At 43.7% G+C, this 26458-nt stretch overlaps 1 protein-coding gene across 3 annotated transcripts in view; it reads right to left on the bottom strand.

The window, feature by feature from the left end:
- Positions 1 to 1647: 1647 nt before the first annotated feature.
- LOC121858202 overlaps positions 1648 to 26458 on the bottom strand; it is a 37301-nt gene continuing 12490 nt past the window's right edge. For 2 of the 3 annotated variants that reach the window (XM_042354417.1, XM_042354416.1), the window contains 8 exons: positions 17994 to 18200; positions 17024 to 17271; positions 15713 to 16860; positions 15124 to 15278; positions 14777 to 14880; positions 6503 to 6674; positions 5709 to 5875; positions 1648 to 5031 (listed from right to left, as the gene is read on the bottom strand). In XM_042354417.1, coding sequence (XP_042210351.1) covers positions 4579 to 5031; positions 5709 to 5875; positions 6503 to 6674; positions 14777 to 14880; positions 15124 to 15278; positions 15713 to 16860; positions 17024 to 17271; positions 17994 to 18200 — 2654 coding nt within the window. In that variant the 3' untranslated portion in view covers positions 1648 to 4578. The remainder of the gene's footprint in view (positions 5032 to 5708; positions 5876 to 6502; positions 6675 to 14776; positions 14881 to 15123; positions 15279 to 15712; positions 16861 to 17023; positions 17272 to 17993; positions 18201 to 26458) is intronic. The other variant, XM_042354419.1, reaches the window with a different exon arrangement.

Here is a 26458-nt window from a genome sequence, read left to right as displayed (position 1 = left end):
GGAATTCATAGACATATTGTTATAGTTAAATGAGGAATAAGCAAATTTGTCGTCAGTGTGTTTGTAATATGGCGTCTCGGCGCTAATATAAGAAAGGACTGCAATGTTTACTTACAATACATAGAATTGTTTTAAATAGGATGCAAACATTATCTTATTTAGGAATGATACATCAAGTAAGTATTTAAATCGTTTTAACTTTGCCAAACTTATCTTTCACCCACGTATATTTACATTGCAGGAGTTAGAGAAGAAATATTGTAGACCGGATTTATTATCAATTTCATAACATATAAGCGCCATTTAACACATGGGCATAGTTTGGAAGGACACCTTACATATTTTTAGCATTATACAAGGGAATATTAACCTAATCTAACCTAACCAAATGGACTTCCTATAAGGGTGCCAGGTCGGGTTTGGTTGATTTGTTTGTCCTCATTATTGGTTTAATGTTTCTATGTAAGGAAACAAAAATTGCCGATGAATGGATGTGGAGGACACATGGTAGTTATTTATACCGAAGACAAAATGTCAAGTAGTCTGAAACTCTTGATTCCTGCAATTAATTTGGTGTTTTTCTCGGGCCAGAGGAGAAATTGTCTTCAACAGATACAGTAACTAGTCAGAAAATTGGTGACTAGTATTACACAACACGTTTGTTGAAATATATAGATGTTTACCTAATAGGAAAAAATGATAATGGAGGATTGTGAAATGTATACAGTTTTCCTTCAGAAGTGTGTGATCTTGTCATCAAAACTCCCCCAGGAAGGTTGAAGGCTTAAACCACTAATAATGACAGACAACACCAACCAACTAAACCAAACTTAATGATCTGGTGATTAGGTTAGGTTAGGTTAGGTTAGGTTAGGTTAGGTTCTATAACCAGTCATCGTAGCCCCACAAACTGTTGTCGTTTTATAAGAACACTTGCAGGGTACTACTGTAGGTTCACAAGTTATTATTTAATCCTCTCCCACCTAATACACATCCTTGAGATCCTTCTGGCACATAATGCGGTATAAATGGCAACTTTCTCCTTAAACTAAATGAAATACTTTATAGGAGTAAAGTGGAGATGGAAGGTTAATCTGATTAGTGTTTTTTCCAGGTAAGTGAAAGATAACAGCCTCATAACACCTCACACTTCAGGTATGTCCAAGTCAGTTTTATATATCGGATTTAATTATTCTTGTACATGCTCAGGAATCTTGTGTCTCCGTTAACTGAGCAAGTCGGTGTTACCTCCCATGGTTACGATCCTCTACTCAATGGTGTTTGGCTGGGGTCCTGGTATATAGTAATAACTATTAATAGCGGAGAGTTAACAATAAGGCTCAGTGAGTGGGGTATTGTGGTGTAATAAGGCTCAGTGAGTGGGGTATTGTGGTGTAATAAGGCTCAGTGAGTGGGGTATTGTGGTGTAATAAGGCTCAGTGAGTGGGGTATTGTGGTATAATAAGGCTCAGTGAGTGGGGTATTGTGGTGTAATAAGGCTCAGTGAGTGGGGTATTGTGGTGTAATAAGGCTCAGTGAGTGGGGTATTGTGGTGTAATAAGGCTCAGTGAGTGGGGTAATATAAGATAATAACTGAGTGGGATATTGTAATAAGGTAAAAAAATGGGATAAATCAATCACTAAATGCAGTATTTATTAGTTTATTGAGTTCGTTAGTGAAGATAAATAAACCTTGTTATTTATTTACCACAATATGTAGAAAAACAGGCATACGATATCAGTCAATATTTGTATCATTACAAGGATGAATCTGTACCTCAATCACTTTGTGCGATAATGAACAAAATTTATATATATCATAAAAAAGGTGTGATTAGTAAAATAACTACTTGGATTCTTTCAAAAGCTAATGGTTTTTATGGTATAGGTAAAATATACCACAAAAAAGGGTGTTATCAATAAATATCTAAGTTTAAGACACTGTTACAAGCAGCTGTCCCCACCAGTGTGTGTGTGTGTGTGTTATATATACTGAGTTTAAGGTTTTTTTAATTTTGTCTTATATATATACATTAAATCCCAGTGAAATAATCCTCACAAATGTGTTAACGTAAAGACCTTCTTTCGTTTCTTCAGTGTCGTGTCAGTTATTTAGTTTTTTTCGTATTCATGTATGAAAGAGCAACTCTATCTAGCGTCATTAGATCTACTACCCAAAACAGAGCGGTTACAACTACACGACGAGGGACACTCTTGAGAATCGATTCCAGCAGTGAAAGTGAAAGGCGCTGTAATGCCGTGTATAATTAATTACCTTTTTCGTTACAGATTGTGTCAAAGTTACACTGATATTATTTAACTAGAGTAAAAGTCTTACTACATTGTTCAACTGTCTTTATAGCAACATCACACCACATCGACCAGTCCGTCTACAAACACACAATAGGGTTTTACCTTTTATTGAGAAGATTATATAAAATATGTTTCTGGCTAAATAATACTGGTGTCTGTTTCTTTACACAATAATACAATTTGGTGAGTATTTGTTTGTCGTAATTCGCATTGTATTAAATTTCTATAGGTAATACACACGCCACTGTATATATGTGTACCTTTAAACTATTTCTATACTCGATACTATTTACGAAGGCATGCTCTTTTACCCGTATAACCTTTGACCTTCCCTTATACCACCTCATCTCTTCTAGTCAGTTATTCTTCCTATCTAACAGTCCCTCTTTCCTTCGGTACACCACTTGGTCTTTTCTTTCCATCTCCCTTTCTGTCAGTTTTTCTTATTTCCTGCCTCTCTTTCTCCCCCTTTCCTCTATTTTATTCACTCCTATCTTTCCACATAATTCAAACATTTCTCAAGCTATCCTTCACGACCTTCTCTCTTGTGTGTTTCAGTCTCTTCCACACTTGGGTTCGACTCGTGTGAGACTACTGACTCTACTCTCCCTCGTTTAATCATGGATACACATTAAGGCCTCACTGTTTTGTACAGTATCTTCCTGTTCATAATATTGTGATATTTTGTTATGTTTTGACTCACAGGGCTGTAGCTTTATGCTTTACCGTCTAGAAATGTATATATTTTAATCTTAAGTGTACTGTACAGTCAACTACTAAAGTCCTCAGTTCTCCTCTTCCCCCGATCCACGAACCCCGAGATTCAGACTGGTGAACCCAAAGGTCACAATTGGAGGTCAAAGTCACAGTAGATTAGCTATCCTGTTTGTTTCACCTGATGAAAACCCCCTAATTCTACCAGAAGGGTTAGGTTAGGTTAGGTTAGGTTGGGTTAGAAGACAATGATAAAGGAATGAAATAGAGGGGTAATCCTCAGGTAATGCCTTTCTCCTGTATTATTCATCCATGTCCCAGCCACACACTCTAAATCATCCAAGTCTTCCCTGACCTTCCTCTCTAGAACACAACAAAAGTCCCCAGATGTCTGCTAATTTCCTTTCTTTCCTTCTCTAAACAAAAGAAGAAGTCTAACTTGTTCCATCATTATTTATTTAATAGTATCATCATAATTTATCTATGGAACAAAATTGGAGGGACAATAGAACAAGACACTGATAAAGAATAAATTACTTCTAATACTAAGACTCCCGGGAGGTCTTATAGTTACCGCAGCTGATCACTTCTCTCACTAAGACTCCTAGGAGGTCTTTAAGTTACCTCAGCTGATCTGGATAACGACTGAGCAACAAATATTATCCTCCAGACCAACATTATTTACACTATTAGTCTTGATAAAGAATAAGGGAACAAGTACCTTCTTCCAAGACCTGCAATACTCATTAGTAATTCGCTTAAATTATGGAAAAAAATCTCGGCCGGGGTAGTTTGTATCCGGTCTCAGGTGTGTTCTATCATGCCACAGGCTTACAAGAGCGAGTTCAGTATTTACACGACTCCGAAACACATGTCTCTCACTTAACCTAATTATTGTCTAGAATTAAATAACATATATAATCGTTTCCTACATTTAGGTTTAAGACATAAATGGTTTAAGGTTTCTCTGGTACCATCATCAATAACTCACTTTAGGAAATCGCTGAGTAAATTGCATCACAGATATAAAGTGATATAGTTAATATTATTGTTGACTAAACGCTACAGTTGGATACAGTTGTCGGTAAGCAATGAAAAAAAATATTAAAGGGAACATCACTTTGTCCAGTAAATCTCAATGATGTCAATAAAGTGCGCCCCATCAGAGTGTGTGGGGTGTCTGTTTATGTTTCTTGCCAAATATGATCCCCAAGACATTGTTCACACTAACAAATTCACCAAACAGTGTCCACGCATCCTCAGTGAAGTTATTCCCACCATCACAAGATGGTCACGGGGACACATTAATATTCTTGGCAAGTTTGCAATGCGAGATGAATGTTGTCACTCCGCGTATAGTGTCGGGTTTTAAATATAACACAAAATTGTTCCATTTTTATAGGAAAAATGATTAAACTGTGTTTCTCCACGTGTGGGTGAGCCTCATGCCTCCACACTTCTTTTCAGCCATATAGACTCCTGGTTACTTTGTTAAGGTATCTTGAGGTCCTCTCCCATTAATGTAGTCATCCAGCACTTAGCCACATACGATTACATCAAGACAATGGTCCAGTAAACAATGTTGAAGACCACGAGCAGTCCCAAGACCAATACTCTGGCGCCCAGGATGATCTTCTCGTACAGAGGTCTGGTGCGTGCAGAGGCTGAGAGCGAACTCGGCGTCGATTGTGTCAAACACATGTCGATGATTCTCCACCACCTGTTGCTGGGCTGCTCGACTTCTGGTAATCCGATAATCTCCTCCACAGTCACCTTCTCTCCCTCTGAGGGGTGGACGGTGTTGGACGTCGACGACTTCTCGGAGGTCGCCGGCGAGAGAACGATCTTGGGCTTTGAGGTGGTTTTCTTAGGGGTGGGCTCCCACTCCCTCACTCGGTCGATCACAGTGTGGAGGACGATGATGATGAAGATGAAGAAGATGCTAGACAGCAGCCACACGTCCACCATTTTGAAGTAGGAAGTCTTGGGCAGCGAGGCAGAGGCCTGGAATGAGTCCATTAACACTTTACTCTTATTGTGCTGACCTGACCAGCAAGAGTCTTGTTTACTAAGGGAGTGTAATGATGTGTGAAGACAATAGTGTATACTGAACAGTACTGTACACACGTTATTAAAAATTTTAAGATGTTCGTAAAGACTAGAACTTGTCAGTCGCAGTAACAAAGTATTAATGCTGCACGACGCAGATAGTGGTGTTAGAGCAACCAACTCTCTCCTGAACACTTTCTCCTGAAAACACTCTCCTTAACACTCATGAACAATTTCCCCTTAAACGCTCTCCTGAAAACTCATGAACACTTTCTCCTGAATACTCTTTCCCGAACACACACTCTTGGACACTCTCTCCTGAACACACTCTCCTGAACACACTCTCCCGAACACACTCTCCTGAACACACTCACATCGTGTAAACGTCTCAACCTGAACTCAACTCAGGTGAGATGATTGCGTTAACGTCTTGTGTATGGCAAGGTGTGGTACCTCTGACTTGAAAAAAATAGTTTGGTGTCAACCGAATAAAATATCAAAAGTAGCGTCCCCGTAGTGAAGGTGCTAAGGTCAGGTCAGGTCAGGTCAGGTCAACACAGTCTGAATTCTACGATTGTCATCATATTACTTAAGGAATTTTTGTCTCATTGAGGAACGTAGAGAGTCTTTACCTGAGTGAAGAGTGTGGCCATGACCAGGAGGGAGGTGAGCGAGGCGAGGACGCGGACCTGGAAGTTGAAGGGCGTGAAGTAGAGAGTGAGGTAACTGATGACCAGCAGCAGCAGCGACGGGATGAAGACGTTCATGATGATGAAACCAGACCGTCGCAGCAGCTGTACTGTAAACAACAAGAATATTATGTCTGAACTGAACTACACACACACGTAACTCTATTTTCCTAAGATTATTGAGTATTTTATCGAGGTTCGGATAGTGAAGGAAGTTAAAAGCATTATTTAAGCGTGTAAATATTTCAAACTAAAGTTATTAAAGTCCTCCATTCACCTCTCTCTGAACAATAAACTCAAGAGAATCAGACTCATAAATTTCGAAGCAAATACTCGAGAGCCGCGGGAGAAAATACGTCTCCATAGTTTCGTTTGTCTAATTAAATAACAAAATTGAGTGAGCAGTATAATGTCTTAAACGTGTACTGTATATACTTGTACTGTTGGGTGTATCTGCGTGTCGGGTTCAGTAACTCAGGTTAACTAAGCGAGTCATGTGTTATGAGTGACATTAATCGCCCTTGAGTACGATTACTTAACCTCCTTCAGTACTATGACTTAACCCCCTTGAGTACTATGAATTAACCCCCTTGAGTACTAGGATTTAACCCCCTTGAGTACTAGGATTTAACCCCCTTGAGTACGATTACTTAATCTCCTTGAGTACTGAGACTTAACCCCTTATAAGGGAACCCACCCTTAGGATAATTCCACCAAAGCAATAATGGTGTACTCACGCTTAACGAACATGACCGCGAAGTCCCTGTCGTTGTGGAAGACAAGGTCGACGTCACCCACGAAGTACTCGACCAGCTGCGGGTTGCCCTCGTACATAGCCTTGGTGCCCGATGCATCGAACACCAGCAGACGAGACGACGCGGACAACATCGTCAGCTCCATGTGGCAGAACTGTCCGGGGCCAGAGAGAACATATAGGTCAGGTGGGTGTATAAGTCGGCCATAAGGAACACTCACTGTCAAGATGTTGCCCTAAGACGGCTATAAAAGACTTTGTCTTTAGATGGGGTGGGAGTGGGTGTGGGTTTAGAGGGTGGGGATGGGTTTTGGGGTGGTGTGTGTGTGTGTGTGTGTGTGTGTGTGTGTGTGTGTGTGTCAGTTAGTCAGCACCGCAGCTCTAACACCAGAAACTTTGAAAGCATACTAAGGGGTCCCTGGGGGTGTGCACCACGGAATTAGCTTTGAAATTTGTCCCAAAGGAAAAATAAATAAGAGAAAGAATGCCGGCAGCCATACAGTATAAGAACACCTGACTCCCCAGATACCGTAGTGTATAAGGTAACATCGTTGTGTCACGTTACCGGACTCCCCAGATACCGTAGTGTATAAGGTAACATCGTTGTGTCACGTTACCGGACTCCCCAGATACCGTAGTGTGTAACATCGTTGTGTCGTTACCGGAGATACCCACGTTAGACTACCGTAACAGTGTATATAGTGTAACATCGTTGTGTCACGTTACCGGACTCCCCAGATACCGTAGTGTATTAGGTAACATCGTTGTGTCACGTTACCGGACTCCCCAGATACCGTAGTGTATAAGGTAACATCGTTGTGTCACGTTACCGGACTCCCCAGATACCGTAGTGTATTAGGTAACATCGTTGTGTCACGTTACCGGACTCCCCAGATACCGTAGTGTATTAGGTAACATCGTTGTGTCACGTTACCGGACTCCCCAGATACCGTAGTGTATTAGGTAACATCGTTGTGTCACGTTACGGACTCCCCAGACACGGGTAACATCGGACTCCCCAGATACCGTAGTGTATTAGGTAACATCGTTGTGTCACGTTACCGGACTCCCCAGATACCGTAGTGTATTAGGTAACATCGTTGTGTCACGTTACGGACTCCCCAGATACCGTAGTGTATATTAGGTAACATCGTTGTGTCACGTTACCGGACTCCCCAGATACCGTAGTGTATTAGGTAACATCGTTGTGTCACGTTACCGGACTCCCCAGATACCGTAGTGTATTAGGTAACATCGTTGTGTCACGTTACCGGACTCCCCAGATACCGTAGTGTATTAGGTAACATCGTTGTGTCACGTTACCGGACTCCCCAGATACCGTAGTGTATTAGGTAACATCGTTGTGTCACGTTTCTCGGGTATAAAAGACATTCACCTACTGGCTGGACGGAGTAAATAAAAGCCTCATACTTCCTCCTCCATCGTCAATGTCACTTGCTAGGCGTTCGGGGTTGAATGTAAGAACGAGAAACAGTACAGAACTTTAGCGTTACTTTCATGTTAGTGTTTTGGTTACCCACAAGGCTGAGGTCGTCACTAACAGGTGTAAGGTTGCAGCAAAGGGAGACCCGGTGGGCTGGCTGACTGGCCAAACTGTGAGCCCCACACCACGCTCCTCCCTATACAGATCCAAGACGAAGATTTTGAGCGAAGAATCAAAGCAGGTGCCTCGATGAAGTCAATTCTCTCGTCTTTAAGGGGCAACTATTGATCTTGGGGCCCAACACACGTTTGTTAGTTGTCGCCTATGAGGTACTGTACTGTACTGTACTGTACTGACTTCGGGTAGTCGCTGTTTTATTTAGTTATAAATTTGTTTAATTCGACCTTGAAAAACCTACCGTATAAAAAGTACTTTCCATTTTTGTTGTGTAATTAACGTAAATGTTTTCTGAAAAGAAAAATAAATAATAATAAAATAAGACTTATCTTTTTTGCTACAAAAACCTGAACTGTTTTCCCTCCACAACAGCAAAACGAAAAAGATAAAATGAGCATCAGTGAGAAGACTAACTCCACCTCACTTACCATTTGTTACCTGGTGTCCGGGGAACGATAAATGTTGGAGGCATTCATCTCTCTCTCTCCCTTTTGAAATGGTTAAATTCTATGAAAAAAAAAATTATATTATATATTTTTTTTTAATTAGGAACTCAAATAAGTTTTTTGTCATTAAAATCCCCAAGTGATAGAATGAACGGGTGTTTATTTGGGACAGCAGAGGCGGACCATTAGGGAGATTCCAGCACTTTTATTACGAGCTGTTAGGCTCTCAACCCTCCTGTAGGCACAATAAAGCTTACAATGCACTCAACTACTAAAGTCCTGACACCTCTCACCCCGAACCCGAACCATGAACCCCCGAGAGATTCAGACTCGTGAACCCGACGCAGTAGACTGATACATTATTCTGTCCATAAATGCTTCGGATTCATGAGTCAAAATCTCTCGGGGTTCAGGAGAGGTAAACTTTACTGGGTGTTATCATGCCTTTATTGTGTTGTGAAGGCTTTAATGATCTGGTTGTCAATATTCACGCCTGTTTTAAGCTGATGTAATGAGTTTTATTAATTGTTTTTATTTTTTTTGCTTCATATTATTATTATTATTGTTCTTGTTGTTGTTGTTTGTTTTTGTTTTCTTGTTGTTGTTGTTGTTATTATTATCAATCTTATTAATATAAATGTTATTGTTTGGAAGTGAGAGTATGGGATAGGCTTTAGTGTAGAGGTGAGGGGGAGATGGTTGTGGTGAGAGAGAGACTGAATCCCCTTTCATCAATCACCCTGACAGTCGACTAGTTCCGCCTTTAATGACCAAACAGTTTAATATACAGTTTAACAGTCAAGTCTCGAGGGCTGGCTGGTGCAAACTCCCCTTGTTGGGTCGGGTTGGGTCGGGTTGGGTTCGGTTAGGTCGGGTTGGGTTGGGTTAGGTCGGGTTGGGTTTGGTCGGGTTGGGTTGGGTTTGGTTGGGTTGGGGGTTGGGAGGTTGGGTTGGGTTGGGTGGGTCGGGTCGGGTCAGGTCGGGTTGGGTTGGGTCGGGTCGGGGTTGGGTTGGGTTGGGTTGGGTTGGGTTGGGTGGGTTGGGTTCGGTCAGGTTGGGTTGGGGGTCGGGTTGGGTTGGGTTGGGTTGGGTTGGGTTGGGTTGGGTCGGGTTGGGTTGGGTTGGGTTGCATTAGGTTGGAAAGATGATAATGACAAAAGAATGAAATAGAACAATGAAAGAACGGAATAAAGAAAGAGAGAAAGAAAGAATAAGTGTTAAATTTGTCACGTTTTCTCTAAGTGTCGGAAATTGTGTTTCATGGAGGGACGAAAAGAAGCTTTTGTTGGTATAACTGAAGACTTAACCAACGACGAGAGAGAGAGAGAGAGAGAGAGAGAGAGAGAGAGAGGCAGGCGACTGAATAGGGAAGGAGACAGAGCATAGAGAAATAGAGCCTGGGATATATATATATAGAGAGATAGAGATACGGACTGAGAGAGAGATAAAAAATAAAATAATATCGCTAGACGCACGAACAATTCCAGCGCTCGATCCTCCCAGCTAACAACTCTCAGATTTTAAAGAAACACTCGTAAAAATATACAGTTTTGTCTCTTTAAAATAACAACTGGAGAATATATGGGGGGGAAAACGTGGCTTTATTCATTCTGGGGAAGAAAAATTGGGGGAAATACCTGTATGTCAATGGGAAAAATACAGGAAAATATAAGAACATTTAGCTTTTTTTTAAGGCAAGGGATAAAAAATTTCATTATTAATGGATTCCAGGGAAGATTATGTGGGATAATGGTACTATTATTTTTTATTTCATGGAAAGAAGATATGAGAAAGGTGTATCTTCTTTAATGCTGGAGAGGAAAGCTATGGGGAAAATACTGTTGAGAAATGCTGAGAAAAAAAGCGGTATACATGTGTGTAAGGTTATGGAGATGGTTGACATTTTAGGAGTGAGGCGGAGAACTGCTATCAGGCACGTCACTCTTCCTGCTGCTGCTTCAATTTGGCTATTAAACGCTTGCGGGAGGGTGCGGGAAAGTGCGGGAGGCTTCTGGGAGGGCGTGTAAGGGTGCGGGAAGCTGCGGCAGGTAAGACGGCGCGTGGGGATGGCCCTGGGGGAGGAGGAGGGAGGTGGCGGCAGGTGCGCAGCGGAAGGGAGGTGAGGCTGCCACACCAGGCCAGGCCCCGCCCACCAAGGTGCCCACCGATCAATACCCATCATAACACTCACTACCTCGCTGTATTAATGGTGCCTGGAGCCTCATAGGTCGTCAGGGGAAGGAGGCACATGAGAGAGGCTGCTGCTGTGTTCAAGGTCTTGATATTACTCCTAGAGAACCTCTTATACGTGCTCTCATAGGACCATATATACTCATAAACGTACACACACACCCACCACACACACACACCTACCACACACGCGCGCACACACACACCTACCACACACGCGCACACACACGTACGTATAAATCAGCGTCGTGGAGGGATCGTAGTGGTCATAAAGTCAATAATACAAATATAAAAAGATCTGGAATAGCCTTTTACTGCCTCTGCTCCTTACGGTAATACAACATCATGTATCGTGAGTGACAGCGAGAGCAACAAACACTGTTATCCTGAAGGCTTTATTGATGCAGGGGAGTGCTGATAGGCCTATATGTATTTGTCTGAACATGAGGTCGCTCACTGTTTTGTGTGGACCATGTACACATATCCGGATGACCTTCACACGAGCCCCTGACACACGTGTTCTACTCAGTAACACGATCACTCAGCCAATGTTGTTTACACAGGACAAGAACCGATCAACTTTGAAATGATTTGTTCAGGATGAGATTCCCGGGTCTAGTGTTGTCTCATTTGACGATAAAGATTTTTAGAAACCTTCCTATAAACTGTAACTCCAGCATAAAGACTTTCCTGAAGTATCGAGCTATCAAACCTCTGGACGCCTTTGAAAAATAAACCAATGACTCAGAGGTCCCTTTCCTCCCATAGGTATTCAGGAATAATGGCAGGGGGGAAACAGCGAGCCTACGTGGGGGATGATGCGTGTGTGAGGGGGGCGACCAGGAGGAAGAGGCATGTGTGTGGGGGGCCGACCAGGAGGAGGAGGCGTGTGTGGGGGGCCTAACAGGAGGAGGAGGAGGCGTGTGTGGGGGGAGGGGAGGTTAAGAGGAGGAGGTGTGTGTGTGTGCTAGGCCTTGGCGATCAATATTTTCCTTGTGTATTTGATGTGCTATATTCCCAAGGGTAAACAGAGTTGCCAAGGCTGAAACTCAGAGTATGGTTAGGTATTGTCGGGTCTGGCGACTCGTGGAGGAGGACCAGCCCGGCCCCGCCCCGCCCCGCCCAACACAGCTTCGTTTCCCCTCGCACGTGTTCTCCCATTCAGGACCTGCCTAACGCTACCTAGTTTAACCATCACTATTGTATCGCTACTATTGGTACAAATCGACAATATGAATCCGAATAAAAATATTAATGATTCTCTAATGCCTTTTTTTTATTGATCGAATATCATTTCCAGTCGTCTATGTAGTAAGCTGTTGTTGTTGTTGTTGTTTTGGTGTGAGAACATTGATCGTCAAGTGGGGAATGTTGGTGGTCGGCGGGAGAGGAGAGGAGAGGGGGCAACGAAGGAGATGGTGGTAAGGCGAGAGAGTAGAACACATGTAAGGGAAGAAGGAAGGAGGGTGGAGGGAAAGAGGTGGAGGATGGAGAGGGAACTGGAAGAGTGGGGAGAGTTAGAAGAGGAGGAAGGTGGAGAGGCGAGGGGAAGGGAAAGGGACGTAGAGAGAAAGAAGGTGGAGGGGGAAGGGGATGGGGGGGGGAGGTAGAGAGGGGTGGAGGGGGTAAAGTATAAATAATTACGAAGTACATTGGCTCCTAATGCCCATTTAGGACCTCCTCGCCGACCCATTCCTGCTTCTGGGCTGTGTCAGGAGTACCCATTAAAAATCTTTTGTAAAACTTTCTTTTTTGGTGTGTGTGAAAAATGGATGACTGCAGCTTACTTTGGGAGAGTGTGGGGTTCTTGGCACCTACACCAGCCGTTTTTGACTGCACAATTAACCTAACCTAATCTCTTCTACTCCCATCCCATCCTCCACAAACCCTATTCCTCCCGTCCCATCGTCCAAAAATCTTCCTTCTTCTATCCCATCCTCCACAATCCTTCCCTCTCCCATCCCATCTTCCACAGTCCTTCCCTCTCCCATCCCATCCTCCACACATCCTGCCTCCACCACAAGGAAGGTCTTTATATAAGGCAGAGTGAAGCATGACAACAATCTCTAGGCTTCAGGTCTCCCTGAAGCTGGCGTGGATCACTGTGGTCTTCCGGGAAAACAACAACAAAACACCAAAACTAAAAACAACAAAATAAAATAAGCAACAACACAACACAACAAAACAAAACAGCAAAATAAAACAATTAAGCAAAACAAAGTAAAAACAAATAAAACACTAAACAAGAAAAAAAAATCACACATCCTTAATATAGCTAAAGCTGCCTCCCGAAAGTTGGGAATGCTGTACAGATGCCATAGCTACTTCACTCCTGAACAGTTGCTCCAAGTTTATAAGGGATTCATTCGTCCTAACTTGGAGTACTGCTCTCATATCTGGGGTGGCTCTTCAACTGTTAGATAGAGTGGAATCAAAGGCATTTCGTCATATTAACTCTCCTCCTTTAGTCGTCAATCTCTCTTCCCTTTCTCTTCACCGCAATGTTGCTTCACTCTCTCTCTTTTACAGGTACTTTAACGGGCATTGTTCGGTGGATTTGGCATCCTGTGTACCGCCGACAAGGCAGTGAGCTCGTAACACTCGTCTTGCCCGCGGTGCCCACCGTTTCTCTGTGGATGTCGGTCACACTATGATAACCCGTTATAGTACCTCCTTCTTTCCTCACACAGCCAAACTGTGGAATGCTCTGCCTTCTTCTGTGTTTCCATACTTATACAATCTGCCTCACTTTAAAAAGCTGGTTTTCCGGCCTCTTCGTGGTGTAGATTAACACAGTATAACCTTTTTCTTCTCTATTTTCAATTTATTTCTGTTCTTCTTTTTTTCGCCCCCCAGGCCCCGTTGTGAGTCGTTTGACCTGTGCCCGGGTGGGCTAATTCCAGTAAACTATATATATATATATATATATATATATATATATATATATATATATATATATATATATATATATATATATATTTCATGTAAATCCACAATGAAAACCTGGATAAGATAAATCTAGGTATTGTTGTTTCCATTTTCCCGTGTGATTTTATCAAGATATATATATATATATATATATATATATATATATATATATATACACAAAAGGGTATCTTTTTAGGAAACTCGTCACCTGCTCATCAAAGGGACAGTAAGGCCCTCAACTGCTCATTAAGGCCATCACCTGCTCATTAAGGCCTCACCTGCTCATTAAGGCCCTCACCTGCTCATTAAGGCCTCACCTGGTCATTAAGGCCCTCACCTGGTCATTAAGGGCCCTCACCTGGCCATTACAACTGGTCCATCACCTGCTCATTAAGGCCATCACCTGCTCATTAAGGCCCTCACCTGGTCATTAAGGCCCTCAACTGCTCATTAAGGTCCCCACTTGCTCCACCTCACCTGCTCATTAAGGCCTCACCTATTAAGACCCTCACCTGCTCATTAAGCTCACACCTGCTCATTAAGACCCTCACCTGCTCTGCCCTCACCTGCTCATTAAGGACCTTCTCACCTGCTCATTAAGGCCCTCACCTGTTCATCAAATGGGACAAAGGCCCTCACCGTGTCATTAAGGCCCTCACCTGGTTAAGGCCCTCACCTGCTCATTAAGACTGCCTAAGGCCATTAAGGCCCCACCTGGTCTGCCCTCACCTGGTCATTAAGACCCACTGCTCAAGCTCATTAAGACCCTCACCTGCTCATTAAGACCCTCACCTGCTCATTAAGACCCTCACCTGCTCATTAAGGCCCTCACCTGGTCATTAAGGCCCTCACCTGGTCATTAAGGCCCTCAACTGCTCATTAAAACCCTCACCAGCTCATTAAGGCCCTCACCTGCTCATTAAGACTCTTAACTGCTCATTAAGACCCTCACGTGCTCATTAAGGCCCTCACCTGGTCATTAAGGCCCTCACCTGGTCATTAAGGCCCTCAACTGCTCATTAAAACCCTCACCAGCTCATTAAGGCCCTCACCTGCTCATTAAGGTCCTCACCTGCTCATCAAAGGGGTACATCTTGAGATCAAACTGACACTGGAAGGTGATGCTGTACTTCCTCCTCACACTGATGGGGTTCTCCAGGCCTGAGTACACCTCCACTGTAGGGACATCAACAAACAGATTACAGTCTTAAAGTTACAGCTAATACAGTTGATACAGTGATATGACAACCATGTATTAATAGCAATACCCATTGTAATGGTCATATTTTACCTGTTATTCTAAATATTTAAGAAAATTTTATATAAATGATGTGACTTTCAGCTAGAGTGAGATGCATTGAAACTCACAAAGTATTTATGTAACATGTAAACGAGAATGTCCTTCAGGTATTTGCTCACATTCCTCGGGTTGGGTGTCGTCTCCCAGGCTGGGTTTGCCCTGCATGTTGACAACCATGGTGGCCTGGTGGTCCGTCTGTGTGATGTGAATGCCCTTAGTGTTAGTAAAGTCCACCACCGGCACCCACACCTCCTTCATCTTGTCATATGGTACTCTGGATGGGAGGGAAGGGAGGAAGGAAGGAGAGTACATCTTACTGACATGAGGCATCGTCCCTGACAACAGATTGACAGTAATTTTGCTGTAGATGTCTCCGGAATTTTCATATCTATATTTTTTTCTCAAACTTATAATTATTAGTGAGTCTTAGTTATAGTGTGGGATCGAAAGGTGACACAAACTTTCCTTACGCGAATATTTAAGTGGGACAATAATAGTTGTACACACACCCAAAAAAAATCCCGACAGTCCTCTCTCCCGTCCATGAACCCTGAGACTCTTGAACCTGTGAATCCGAGACACCACCCAGTGTTTGGTCCATTGATGGCACACTATGTGGTGTCTTGGATTCGGAGGTTCATGGGTCTCAATGTTCATGGATGGGAAAAAGGACTGATATATATATATTTGGTGGGTTGTACGCCTTACCTGTTGAGTGTGTAGTCTTCATTTAGATTAAGAAAGTTGAGCCTCGCTTCTTGCCAAGTCATACTGACGTTGAGGTTGACGTGCATGTGCATAGAGGGCGTGTCTACATCAGCGCTCTCGATAATAACACCCAGAGTGACGGGCAAAGGTTCTGATGAATTGGTGTTGCTGTTAATAACTGGTGGCAGGTCAGGGCGGTAGATGGGAGGGAACCATACCAACTGACACCCGCTCTCATCACTCTTGTCCCGACAGTCGAACTTGAGGTCACATCGCTGGAAGAGAGGGATGCAGGAGGCGTCATCGCAGGAGAACTGGCCTGCGCTACATGGAGTTAGAAGGAATGTACGGGTCTTCTTCACGTCCTCACCACACATGGATTTTCTTAAAGTCCATTTTTGACGGCCAATTGGAACACCATTTACAGCATTGGTCAAACTCGCTACAGGTTGATTATTCCGCCAGTCCCACCAAAGCCACTCGCTCTTATCTTCACTTTGTTTTATTTGATAATCTGAGTAGCCTCGGAAAAGTACATTACCAGATTTCTCCTGAAGGGCAACTAAATGTGTGTTGCGTCGGTACCTCTCGCAGGCTCCCAGCAACACCCACACTGGCCGCCGCGGCACTGTACATACCACACATTGCAAGTCGTCGCAGCGGGTATCAGCTAAATTGAGAGGACCTTCCGCTACGGCACAATTTTCCAATTTGTCTCCATCTGGCTCATCCATGGCCCAGGAAGGACTAAGCTGTGTCATGTACTTCATATGCGTCCACACTCCCTCCTCTTTGTCATCTGTTATCCCCACCCAGAAGGGCTTACAGATCTTGTCTCCCTCACCGCGGTACCGATCCACCGCCGTCAGGAGGGTTTCATATTCTTCTTTCGACTGAGGTGTCGGGAGGGAGCCACCGAGACCTTCACACACGTGGAACGCAGAAGAAGCTGTGAAGTCGGTGAAGATAAAGTAATCATTCCCCGCCGCCTCCTGACAGAGATCATCAGAAGACTCTTGAGACGTTGACACATCCCCAACAGATGTCCAGGGACCTTTCCAGGATATAACGTCTCCCTCCATATCAGTGGCACACTCGGCTACGGCAGCCACCTCCTGGGCCGTCAGAGCACGACTCCATATGTTGAGCTAAAATAGATAAACGGTGTTATGGTCCCATGTCTCAACAAATCGACTTGTTTACTAAATATCGAGACAAAAGGTAATTCATTAATTTACTAAAAAAATTATCTATACAGGTGTTATTCATTTATTCCAAAACATTATATAAGGACTGCCCGTGATCACCCACCTGAGAGAGCTGGCCACTGAAGCTATGGTAAACATTCCAGGCACCAATTTTAATCTTGTTTCCTGTAATAGGTTCTCTGAGGACGAACTCGTGATGGTCGTGCTCCTGTCCGTCCAGGTAGGAGACAGCGACCCCGTCCCCGTAGGTAACACACAGGTGGTGCCACGTCAGCGCTCGTAGTCTGGTCTTGAGGAAGTAATACCGACGAAACTTGAGCAGAGTTACCCGGATGTAGTTCAGGTTGACCTCTAATGAAGGAAAATTGAAATGGTTAGTGCTTTTTTAGATCAGGGTAACTGGACACTATGTTCATTTGTCTCTGTACACGCTTTGTAACGTCCAGACAAACCCCATCAGCTAGTGTTGCAATTAATCGAGAGGACAGGTTGGTGTTTGTTGCAAGATACAGCGTCCAGCAGTGACTGAGGAAACTTGACGCTGAGAAAGTTTTCCAACAGACACTAAAGGCTAAAACACCTTAATTTTGTGGTGCCTTGACCACAATTAGACGAAATTAATTTGAGGGAAAGTAGACAGATTGAAATATTTCTTCAGTTGGCCTTGTATGTCCGTCTGTAACTTTCTTGTGTCACGTGGCACCTTAGTGATACAGTGCCATCAGACAATAAGACTCTTTCATCATATAATACTCCCCTCTTACTTTAATAATCCCAAAACATATAATATTCTATCATTACAGTAAATAACTTCACTACAATACGTATTATGTTTGGTAGAGCCGAGATAATCCTGTGAGTAATTTTGCTGTTCAACTCCCTCCTCTAAAAAGGTAAAAGTTAAGGTCAAGCTTTGTATTAAATTTCAACTTGCTGTTACTCGTTACCTGTTGAAAATACACACACACACACACACACACACACGCATCTTCCCAAACAAGTTTCACAGACATAACATTACTCACACACACAACACAAACCTCCTCGGCCCACCCACCCATACCTTTACCTACCTGCCTGTATAGTGTGCACCGCCGGGTTTGTTGATTCATTGGAAACTTGTAGGAAGCCGGACACCTCCCACAGGAAGTAGAACCTTAACCTGACGCAGAAGGAGAGGGCGTCCAGAGGCTTGATAGAGAGTTTCTCGGCGTACATTAAGTGGCTGTCAGATTGCTCCCCGCTGGCTTGGAATTCATACACCTGGACCGAACAGCAGCCTGGGACGAGAGAGAGAGAGACAGAGAAAGGAGGAAATAGTTAAAGAGCGATGTATCAGGATCTGTGTTGCGTGTGGTGCTGGCCAGGGCCACGTCACGTAACTATAAGGGCTGTTCAGAAAGTTTCTCCCCGAAACTATCCCGCTTGAGGACCTTAAGCCATTCAAGCATCTCTCTCTCACACCAAAGAACTGATAATGAATTTTTTTTTATTATACTTTTTTCCTCTTTACATTTACAAAACTTTTTGTGGGAGAAAGTTACAAACTGAGTCGTTCAACGTTGACCAGAAAGTGTGGTGATGGCAATAACTGCACATGACGGTGTTGATGATATTGGCAACAGTGTAGGATCATGATGCCCTTTTACAGACAGCAGTATAACAATGGATTGGCTTTACGCGGCGGAATAAAAAATAAATTAAAATAATCGGTGTGGTTGGTGCAGCCTCGGATGTGCGGGGAGAGATGCTTTGTCCAGGAGAAACAAACATTACACCTAGCCTTTGTACTTTATGGTTCATCCTCCCAGCCAGTGTGTTCCACGAGGAGAAGAAAACACCTCACACTAATATTCTGACATTTTAAGAGGCAGTCATCCATAATAACTTCCCGTCACTTTCCCTTGAGGACTGGGGTCATGACCTTTCCAACAATGCATCTTCTTGAACAAGTTGGGAAGGAGATCGACGGCGTCCCCCTGTGAGCCCCGTGGTATATTCTCCACAGTCATACTCCATCATTTATATTTCAATTTAACCTTTTACCATTCATTATCTCTGGCACCATGTAACCCTGGCTGTTGCGGCGCTGAGATAGTAATCATGAACATACATTCATTCTCAGGATCACAGCAATCATAGTTACTAAAAAAAACCATCTGTACTCGGGGTGATCCATGAATTTCGGAATGAACACTGTGACTCCTGTTGTCTCGGTAGGGTTGTCAAAATCCTTCGTCCGTTGTGTAATATTTTTTCAACACAATTTTGTATAGATTTTTTTTTTAGTGCTTGTGCATCTCATACTTACTCATAGGATTAACATTAAAGAGTGTTGGGGTGAACTTGAAGTTATTCAAAAGATTACTTGTAAATTTCAAAGTTCATATCTGTTCTCGCTAACACTCAATAGTCCGATATTCATGATGGCTGCTTCAGTAAGTGGGTGATCGTACCGGTAAGGGGTGATTTTACTGATAGTGGGTGATTGTTCCAGTAGAGGTGATTGTACCGGCAGTGTGTGTGATTGTACCGGCAGTGTGTGTGATTGTACCGGCAGTGTGTGTGTGATTGTACCGGCAGTGTGTGTGTGATTGTACTGCAGTGTGTGTGAGTGTAGTGTGTGTGTATTAAGCAGTGTGTGTGTGTGTGTGATTGTACTGAGCAGTGTGTGTGTATGGCAGTGTGTGTGTGTGTTGGTGTGTGTGTGTGTGATTGTACCAGCAGTGTGGTGTGAGTGTACCGGCAGTGTGTGTGTGTAATTGGCAGTGTGTGTGATTGCACTGGCAGTGTGTGTGATTGGACCGGCAGTGTGTGTGTGTGTGTGATTGTACCGGTAACTGGGTTATGTGGGGGAACAGGTCAGTACAGTACAATTTGTGGTCGCCACACACACACACACACACACATTGGGGTGGCGCGTTATTATCACGTGGTCCTTGTTATGCCCCGCCCTTGAAAGAGACGACTGCAGAAGGTACTGCAATCGATCCGTTCGTCTATGCGTGCGTGTGTATATATACGTCGATTCTTTCGTATGTGTGTGTGTGTGTGTGTGTGTGTGTGTGTGTGTGTGTGTGTGTGTGTGTGTGTGTGTGTGTGTGTGTGTCTCCCTCTACAAGTGAATCATTGAGTGTCCTACATATGTATGTACGTCCGTCAATGAATAAGTATATGTGTTGGGCATCTTGAGGTGTCTGTGTGGGTTATTCATTTGGCTGTTGTGTACAGGAGAGGCGGTCGATGACGATAACAATGTATTCAGGTGTATGCTCAGTGATATAACTTTGTTTACTCGTTGTTGTGTAAAATGAGCATGTGTTTGAGGGGTGTGGCTGGGCTGACCACACGCAAGGTGCTGCTGGCGCAAAGCTACAAGTGGCAGGACGTTATTACATACAGTATTATTAAGAGACCCGTAGTCCAACCCTTTCTCCTCTCTCGTTCAGAAGGGTGGAGGAATATTTTTGATTGTGGGTAAACTGGGTAATTTATGGGCTGCTGTACACCTCTCCTCCGTTATGTAGGAAGCAGGAGTAGTAAAGCCTGAGGTCCACGCACACACAATAGGGCCCTAATCTCTCCTCGTATGTGGGACTGGTCAAGCGTGAGGAATTAGTTTTTCTTGGAACCTTGACATGACAGAGTGGCTGGCTCTAGTGTCGTTTAGTTTACCTTGGAACCTTGCCTTGGTGAGACGATCGACTCCCTGCATACCTCAGTCAGCAACTCCCCCCTCCCCCAACCTTTGTAGACAGACCACACGTAAACAAGATGGAAAGATTAGGAACAACCTTGTTAGCCTTTTTAAGAGTGCAGTCCCCTGGAAAATAATCTCTGAACTACATCTTGATAATTACTCCTTGATGGACAGTTATTCATGTGGAAGCAACACCTTAGTATGACCTTGGACGTACGACTTGTGAATAATTAACCTTAGTGGACTTACTATGATTCACGGCACTTGGAGCACAATGTCTGGGGCAGGATCCAAGAATCTTTACTGACTGATTGAACGGAACCATTGAAGGCAGATATATATGTAACGGTCCCATTAGGTACTACAAACACGCCAGAGATTCTTTACTTTGTGACCAATAATATTGATCTGTTGTACCTAACCTAACCCGTGGATAGCTGAGTGTTTGGTTATGTTAACAGTAGGTGAGGTAAGGTGCAGTAGGTTAAGTTAGCGATAGGTTAGGTGTGGGTTAAGTAAGTGATGGGTTAGGTGTGGGTTAAGAAAGGGGTGGGTTAGGTGTGGGTTAAGTTAGCGATAGGTTAGGTGTGGGTTAGGTGTGGGTTAAATTAAGGACGGGTTAGGTATAGATAAAGTTACTGATAAGTTAGGTGTTGGGTAAGTTAGGTTAAGTTACATCAACTTAGATCAAGTTACGCTAGGTTAGATTTACATCACGTTGGGTGAAGTTAGTTCAGGATGAGTTCCTGACCCAGAGAAGTAAACACAGAGTAGAGGAATAACGTTGTTTGGTGAGAGATGCATTCGTCTCACACACTATATAGTGTCATATAAGCAACAGTTATGACGACATTAGCTGAAGTATGTACACACGCTCTTACAATTATGTCTACACACACACACACACACACACTAGCTTCTAATAAGTCCGTGAACAAAATAATCGACTTTGACCAGTTTATACAGTGGAGAGAGAGAGAGAGAGAGAGAGAGAGAGAGAGAGAGAGAGAGAGAGAGAGAGCCGTTTACTATCTCTCTAGGATACCGTACGAGGAAGCCTATAAAGAGTGAAAGCGTCTTCCTACTAGTAGAGTACGACTGTCTGTCTGTCTTGTGTACGACTGTCTGTCTGTCTTGTGTACGACTGTCTGTCTGTCTTGTGTACGACTGTCTGTCTGTCTTGTGTACGACTGTCTGTCTGTCTTGTGTACGACTGTCTGTCTGTCTTGTGTACGACTGTCTGTCTGTCTTGTGTACGACTGTCTGTCTGTCTTGTGTACGACTGTGTCTGTCTGTCTTGTGTACGACGACTTGTGTCTGTCTGTCTTGTGTACGACTGTCTGTCTGTCTTGTGTACGACTGTCTGTCTGTCTTGTGTACGACTGTCTGTCTGTCTTGTGTACGACTGTCTGTCTGTCTTGTGTACGACTGTCTGTCTGTCTTGTGTACGACTGTCTGTCTGTCTTGTGTACGACTGTCTGTCTGTCTTGTGTACGACTGTCTGTCTGTCTTGTGTACGACTGTCTGTCTCAACTTTTTTCTTCTAATTGTCTTTTCGTGTTGATTTAATAAGAGAGTAAAATTTTGGAGGGAGTAAATTATCACAGTTAGTTTATGTGAGTTTACTGTCGGACACACACACACACACACACATTTCCACACACACACACACACACCACACACCCACACACACACACACACACACACACACCACACCCACACCACACACACACACACACCCACACACCACACACCCACACCCACACACACCCACACACACACACACACACACCCACACCCACACACACCCACACCCACACCCACACACACACACACCACACACACCCACACACACACACACCCACACACACACACACCACACCCACACCCACACTCCACACACACCACACACACACACACACACACACCCACACACACACACCATTACCCACACACACACACTCCACACACCCACACTACCCACACACACACACCCACACACACACCCACACCCACACCCACACACACACCCACACCCACACAGCTGTTCCTTCCCAGATCCTTACAAGACGTCAACACTTCTTAACACACACTCCGCCACGTCTCTTGTACATTCCTAAACTGTTACTGTGTCGTTCTTGTTACTTCCGGCGTAGCTACTGTTCCGTTTTGGTCTGTTACTTACAGGGTTGTCTCTCTTACTGCTTGTGATATAATGTTCTTGCTAGTTATGATACCATTACTGCTATTTTTTGGTGTTGGTGTGTTACTTGATGTTATTGTTACCTTTGTTGTTACTGAGCTACTAATGTGGGTGTTTTTGATGATTTGGGTTTAGCTGTGTTACTTTAGTGATGGTGTTGTTACTTTTGTGTTACCTAAGAGGTGTTTTTGTTACTTAAGTTAATGTTACTGAGAGGTGATGAGAGGAGGTGGGATGGGGAGGTGGTGATGGGGGGATGGAGGTGGGTGATGGGGAGGTGGTGATGGGGAGGTGTGATGATGGGGAGGAGTGTGATGGGGGATTGTGGGATGGTTTAGGGGGTCAGTACCCTGGTTTGGGTCTACTAATGGTTGGTAGGGTCTAGTTAGCTTACCGGGTCTAGTATCGCAGGTGGTACACACATACCTGTCGTCATTATTAATTGATTATTGATGTTATATGTATTAAAATATTTAATTGGAGACAAACGTATGCGTATACCAGAGAGAGAGAGAGAGAGAGAGAGAGAGAGAGAGAGAGAGAGAGAGATTAATGGAGCCCACAACACCCAGCACTGACCCACAACACCCAGCACTGTCCCACAACACCCAGCACTGACCCACAACACCCAGCATCCCACAACACCCAGCACTGTCCCACACAACACCCAGCACTGTCCCACACAACACCCAGCACTGTCCCACACAACACCCAGCACTGACACACAACACCCAGCACTGACCCACAACACCCAGCACTGACCCACACAACACCCAGCACTGACAACACCCAGCACTGACCCACACAACACCCAGCACTGACCCACAACACCCAGCACTGACCCACACAACACCCAGCACTGACCCACAACACCCAGCACTGACCCACAACACCCAGCACTGACCCACAACACCCAGCACTGTCCCACAACACCCAGCACTATCCCACAACACCAAGTCATTACAAGACTATATAAACACACAATGTACACTGTGCCATATAAGCAGGTGAGGTAGAGGTCTCAGGCAGGCTGGAAGATAATGCAGGTTTGAGGCATAAATCCTCATTGTGGTGGAGTAGCTGGTGAGCCTCCTAGCTTGATGGTTCACTCACGAAAGATGGATCAAGGACGCCTTACCCCCTCCACCGGAAGCCACACTATATGTACCTACCATCAATATTATGGTGCAATGTGTTGTGATGGCGTTGTGTATCAGAATAAAGCTTTGTTGTATGTTGTAATGGCTCTATGATGCTGTGTTATGATGGTGTTGTGTTATGATGGTGTTGTGTTATGATGGTGTTGTGTAATGATGGTACTGTTAGATTGAAATTGAAAGCTCTCTCTCTCTCTCTTCCCACTACCATTCCATTTCCTCCTGACGTATCATTCTCTCATCATCCTTCCGTCCCTCTCATCATCCTTCCCTCCCCCTCATCATCCTTTCCTCCTTTCTAATCCTCCTCCCTCTCCCTCTCTCTTTCTTTCTCTCACTATCCTCTCCCCCCTCTCTCATCATCCGTACCATCATCCTGAAGGTACATGATCCACCATGATGTAAAATGATGATGGTGGTGGTGTGATCCGGCCAAGGGGGGACTGGAAGGGGGGTCGGTGAAAAGGGTGAGGGGGTGTTGGGAGGGGGGTGTGGTGAGGGCCCTATTACCTTGGTCCATCAGTCAGGCTTAAGACGGACACGCCTCAACAGCAATTGAGAGAGAGAGAGAGAGAGTAAAATCTTTTAAAAATCACATTACCCACGATTACTCAAAACAATCACACACACACACACACACACCTGGACTCTCATCTAATAAACATGTAAAATAAATGACCAAGTTTCGGTGATTCATGTTGGTAAGTAATTAACTCTGGCCTCGTCATTATATATTCTGTTATAACGAGAGAACGTGGTTTATGTTCTCGTGTTAAAAGTATATCTGACAGTAGTAGAGTTCACACACACACACACACACACACACACACACACACACACACACTAAAAAGAATATGTATGTTCGTGATAGAATATTTTATGTACGTAAAAGAAAAAGGAAATATCCCCTCAGTTCAACGTTGTAAATATAAGATTTTTTTTAGCCCCTCTCGTATGTTGTGCTGTTGATGATTTTTTTAAAGCATTATTGACCGAGGAAAATACAGTTCAGGTTTCATTATTCATACGAGTTTTTTATCTACGTCCATTTTATATATTTTTTTAAAATTTTGTATTGCGAATATTGTTTTTTTTATTGTTTTCTTACGTCATTTTTGTTGTAACCTTAATAAATGTTTTTTTTGAACCTAAATAAATGTTAAAATTTCACTAAATCTTTCACAATACCGAGTGAAATTTGTCAGGACCTGTTTGACATTTTAATAAGATTGATGATGATATGAATAACAAAGTAGAATGTAGCACTGAACTGCCTTCACTGTCGATAACCAGTGAATTATTTAGCCGCAGGAAAAATTATGCCGACTTTGTTGTTGAGCTGCTCAGGTGACAGGTGTGTGTGTGTCAGGGCCGGATTCAGGAGTGGGCAAAGTGGGCAGCTGCCCGGGGGCCTCCACAATCTGGGGTCCTCCACATATTACAATATTTTATTTATTTGTTTACTCATTTGGGTTATTTTTATTTTCATTCTTTAAAATTCATGTTTATCTATCACTTGTGTGTGTGTGTGTGTGTGTGTGTTGGGAATTTGTACACTATCAATAGATATACAGTTAATTAAAATTTTCTCAATGTTCTAATTTCCTCAATATAACTGCATATGGCTTCAAAATTCTCCAAAGAAGTGTTCAAATTTCAAAATTTTCCCGAGGGGCTTACAGCGCCCCCCGGAACTCCCAGATGTTTAGGCTCGCTTCACTCGCCACCCCACCCTCTTGGGTAGTTATAATGAGGGGGCCTCCACTAAGAGGCTGCCCATGGGCCTCCACAGATCTAAAGCCGGCACTGGTGTGTGTGTGTGTTGGAAAGAGTAAAAAAGAATTAATAGTAAAAAAGAATAAAAACGTGAAAAAGGGAAAAAGTGCTGAATATAATCAATAAAAACAAAAAAATAATAAGTGATAACTAAAGAGAATGAAGGACAGGCAAGAACGAGAAAAGACGGAACTTAAATTACAAAGTTTCTTATCTCCCTGTACTACTAACACTTTCTACTCCCTTTCTCCCCCTCCCCTTTTATCTCTCCTTCTTCCTCCCCCTCCCTCGTCCACCTCCTCATGTCCCCTTTCCTCCTCGTCATGTAACAAAAATACAGTTCTTGACATAACCAAGATTGGAAGCTTCCTGTACTGTAAGCGAGCTGGTGAAGGAGCCCCACACATTAGCTGCCTGACCTAAACTCGATTGAGAAATATTATCTTGTTGTATCGTCAATTCTTTCTTTTATTCTTCTTTTTGTCTGAATATTTCAAGCGATCCATTTAGAAGTTTGTTTGTAATGTGATTTATGTGAGTGTGTGGGGGGAAGGGTGTGTGGGGGGAAGGGTGTGTGGGGTAGGTTGTGTGTGGGGGGAAGGGTGTGTGGTGGAGGGTGTGTGGGGAGGGGGTGTGTGGGGGAGGGGTGGGGGAGGGTGGGGAGGGGTGTGGGGGAGGGGGTGTGGGGGAAGGGTGTGTGGG

The sequence above is a fragment of the Homarus americanus genome, unplaced genomic scaffold, assembly GCF_018991925.1.
Source record: "Homarus americanus isolate GMGI-L3 unplaced genomic scaffold, GMGI_Hamer_2.0 scaffold57980, whole genome shotgun sequence".
NCBI classification, from domain to species: Eukaryota; Metazoa; Arthropoda; class Malacostraca; order Decapoda; family Nephropidae; genus Homarus; species Homarus americanus.
The sequence above is the reverse complement of the archived record's forward strand: the minus strand, read 5'-3'. Positions and strand labels throughout refer to the sequence as shown.